A 4305-nucleotide genomic window follows, 5' to 3' on the forward strand; every position below is an offset into this window, starting at 1 on the left:
CAAATCCATTGTTGTCCAGTCCATTTGGACTCACAGTGACCTTACAGGACACGGGAGAGAGCTGCTCTCCCAGGGAGTGACTGGTGGGTTCGAACCACTGACCTTTCAGTTAACAATCTAGCACTTCACCCCCATCACCTACTGTAAAGATTAAAACTCAAACCAAACCCATCTGCCAACAAGTCAAGTCTGACGCATAGCAACCCTATTAGGACCTCTGAGACGAATTCTTCTTTACGGGAACAGACAGTTTCATCTTTCTCTCTCGGAGCAACTGGGGGGTTGGAAGGACTGACTTTGCAGTTAGCAGTCCAACGCCTGACCCGCAGCACCACCCGGACTCCATTTGTGTGTCCTTGGGGAAGAGCAGGTTAAAATCACCGCGAGATACCACCGTACACACTCGGCAGAAAGCCTGAAGTCTAGAAATGACAAAACCACACCTGAGGATGTGAAGACGGCTTGGTCATCTCTGTGACCTTCTGTTCATTTCTGAGATGGGTACCGGCTTCCTTTCTGCAGCCTCCATCCCTCACGCCCCAGCCTTCAGGGTCCAAGTTGCTGTGTTCACAGATCTATGGTTCTCGGGGCGCTTTGATGTCTGTAAACACTGTGTTCTGCAGACTTCAGAGAGACGATGGGGCAGTGATCAGCTGGTGGGACAGGCACGGATCTGGCTGATGCATTGGGTAGAGGTCTAACATCAACGACAAGCCCCTTACGTCCCCATCAGCCTCAGATGTTGGTTTCCCTCCATTGCGAAATCTACTAGCTTGATTTGCATACTGCTGTCTGGTTCTCTTGGGGAGACTTTGATCTCGGGTCTTGCAGGACCTACTGGGTCGGTCTCTATATTGGGTTTCAGCATCTCTTTCTCAGCGGGGGCCACAACCAACGCAGGTGTGTCCAGGCACAGGAAGGGCCCTGCAGAAGGGGAGGAGCCCGCTTCTTGTTTTCACATTGAGGTTTTCAGTGCGCGGGCGGTACCCCCACGTTCATGCCGAATGATCTGAGCAGAACACGCAAGCTGTCTGGGGACCGGGAAACGGTCACAAGCGGCTTCGGGGAGCCCCCAATAAGCACACCTTTCTATGCAGAGCCAGCCTGCCGGGAAACGAGCCAGGGGCCACCTGTGTTGTGCAAGACATCAGCCAGTGCCGCACTTAGACTCTAATACTGAACCTGAATCCTAGTATTGCACCTGTGACCCAGTGCCTCACCTGAACCCTAATACTGTACCTGAATCCTAATACTGCACCTGTGACCCAGTGCCTCACCTGAACCCTAATACTGTACCTCAACCCCAGTGCCTCACCTGAACCCTAATACTGTACCTCAACCCCAGTGCCTCACCTGAACCCTAATACTGTACCTCAACCCCAGTGCCTCACCTGAACCCCAGCACCTGGGATAAGTCAGAGGGATTTGTTTTAAAAGGGTGAGAGACAGAGACAGAGATAGGCAGAGGAGACATAGACCAGAGACACAGAGACAGAGAGAGACAGAGAGACAACAGCGGCACAGAGGGGAGAGAGAGACAGAGGAATATATAGGAAATAAAAGAGATAAGAGAGACAGAGACACATGGACAAACAGAGACAGAGAAAGACAGTTGTTGTTGATAGGTGCCATCGAGTTGGTACCGACTCATAGCGACCTTATGCACAGCAGAACTAAACACTGCCCGATCCTGAGCCAACCTCCTATCGCTGCCACACTTGAACCCACTGATGCTGCCACTTGGCCAATCCATCTCGCTGGGGATCTTCCTCTTTTTCTCTGACCCTCCACCTTACCAAACATGATATCCTTCTCCAGCGACTGGTCCCTCCTGACAATATGTCTGAAGTATCAGAGACGAATTTTGGCCATCCTGGCCTCCAAGAAGCACTCTGGCTGCACTTTTCCCAACACAGATCTGTTGGTTCTGTTGGCAGCCCCATGGCACTTTCAATATTCTCCTCCAACACCATAACTCAGAGATACACATAAAAGAGAGAAACAGAGAAATAGAGAAAAACAGAGACAGAAAGCAAGAGGGAAAGAGAGAGATACAGAGAAAGAGAGAGAGGACAGAGAGAGATAAGAGAGACACAGAGGAAGAAACGTGCAGAGCGAAGACGGAGGAGGTAGAGGACAAACAGACACCTGTGCGCACCCATTCAGTAAAGCCAGTTGCCTTTGGATCACCTTTGACTCAGGGTGCCCCTACTTGTGCCACAGAAGAGCTGTGCTCCACAGAGTTTTCGGTGCCTGATTTTTCGTAAATAGTTTGCCAGGACTTTCTTCCAAGGTACATGAATGTGGACTTGAACCTCCCACCTTTCGAGCATCAGCTGAACTGTATGCACAACCCAGGGACTCCTCAGCTTATCGCTCCTCAATGTTCCCTCTGTCAAAGGTGGTGATGGTGGTGATGGTGGTTCTGTGCCGTGGAGTCAGTTCTGACTCATAACGACACTCTGAGATGTACATCTTTATGGGAGCAGGAATCCTTATCTTCCTCCAGTCTCTATTAGAGATTGTTGTTAAGTGCCGTCGAGTCGAATCGGTTCTGAATCATAGCAACCGTGTACAGGGTTTCCAAGGAGCGGTTGGGGGCTTTGAACCGCCAACTTTGTGGTTAGTGGTACAGTGCCACACCAGGACTTCCTAATCAGAGGTGGTGGTGGCTATGTGCTGTGGAGTCGGTTCTGACTCATAGCAACCCTGTATAGGGTTTCCGAGGCTGTAAATCTTTGGTGGTGGTGGTATGTGGTGGAGTTGGTTCTAACTCATGCATAGCATATGGTTTCCAAGTCTATAAATCTTTACGGGAGCAGAAAACCTCATCTTTCTCCAGCGGAACTTCGGGTAGTTTTGAACTGCTGAACTTGAGATTGGAAGCCGGATTTGTAACCACCACGCTACCAGAGCACCTTACCTATTAAAGGTGGTGTTGTTGTTTAGTGCCGTCGACTGGTGAGCTTGAACCGCTGGCGTTGTGGTTCAAACAACTTTGCAGTCCAGTGCATTAACCCACAATGCCACACCAGGACTCCTAGTAAAGGTAGCCACTCAAATTCCTCTTCTAGGTTAAAGGATATTGACTTGTTGGTGGGTTGGTTCTGACTCACAGCAACCTTATGTACAGCACACTAAAACACTGTCCAGTCCAGCACCAACATCACAAATGTTTCCATGTCTGCCCCTAGTGGCTACTGCCAACTATGTCAGGTCATCTCACTGGGAGGGGACGGGCTTTTCCTCTTTTTCACTGACCCTCCCCTTTACTAACCATGCTGTCCATCTCCAGGGACTGGCCACGTCCAAAATACTGAATGAAAAACTCAGGCTAGTGTAGGATTCTGCTTATATGAAATGCGTAGATTAGGCAAGTACACAAAGACACAAAGTGTGTTAGTGGGTACCCGGGGTTGCGTGAGGCTGATGGAGACAGAATTGTAACTGGCGTGAGGTTTTCCTTTGGGGATGTTGAGAATGTGCCGAGACTAGCAGAGGTGGTTTTTTCTCAATGTTGTAAATATGCTAAGTGCGATGGAATAATTCACTTTAAAAAGACTAGAAATGGGTCGATTTTACGTTATGTGTATTTTGCCATCACTAGTTACTGTGGAAGAGACCCCAAGTGCCGACCACCCAGCGTGTGTCCGAGCAGAAATGTGCCCCACGGAGTTTTCAGTGGATGGTGTTTTGTAACCCAACGGCCAGATGTTTTTCCCAAAGTGCCTCTGGGTAGAGTCAAAGCTGGCCCCCTTTTAGTTCGTACAAGGGGGCTTCAAACATTCATTGAAAGAATTCCATGATGTCTTACTGGCATTTCTGTGATCTTTTAGAAGCCCCCTTATGGTCTAGTGCTTAACAGTTTGAGCCTCTGAGGGGGCTCCCTTGTTAGATAGGAGAGGGAAACTTGAAACCCTCAGAGAGACAGACAGACAGAAGGTAGATGGACAGCTGTGTGAGGATGAAGGTACATACTGGACTGGTGGCTGCTGGGAGAAAGAGACCCAGGAAACCAATTTAAGATTGTCTCGTTCATGGGACCATGACCCCAGTAGCTGGGACAAAGTGGAGAGTTTTGTTTTTTAAAAAATGATAAATAGGGAAAGACAGAAAAAGAAAGAAACAGAGAGAGAGATAGAGAAGAAATAGAAAGAGGGAGAGATGGGAACACACACACAGAAACAGAGAGAGAGAGAGAGAGAGAGGAATAGAGATAAAACGAGATAGAGGGAGAGATGGGAACACACACACAGAAACAGACAGAGAGAGAGAGAGAGGGATAGAGATAAAACGAGATAGAGG

The 4305-nt window shown here is 48.9% G+C and overlaps 1 protein-coding gene across 1 annotated transcript in view; it reads left to right on the forward strand.

The window, feature by feature from the left end:
* The first annotated feature begins 997 nt into the window (after positions 1–997).
* The window catches only part of LOC102825719, a 56227-nt gene continuing 52919 nt past the window's right edge, over positions 998–4305 (forward strand). Inside the window, exon 1 of the mRNA XM_006876267.1 lies at positions 998–1154. Coding sequence (XP_006876329.1) covers positions 998–1154 — 157 coding nt within the window. The remainder of the gene's footprint in view (positions 1155–4305) is intronic.

The sequence above is a fragment of the Chrysochloris asiatica genome, unplaced genomic scaffold, assembly GCF_000296735.1.
Source record: "Chrysochloris asiatica unplaced genomic scaffold, ChrAsi1.0 scaffold00372, whole genome shotgun sequence".
Classification (NCBI taxonomy): domain Eukaryota; kingdom Metazoa; phylum Chordata; class Mammalia; order Afrosoricida; family Chrysochloridae; genus Chrysochloris; species Chrysochloris asiatica.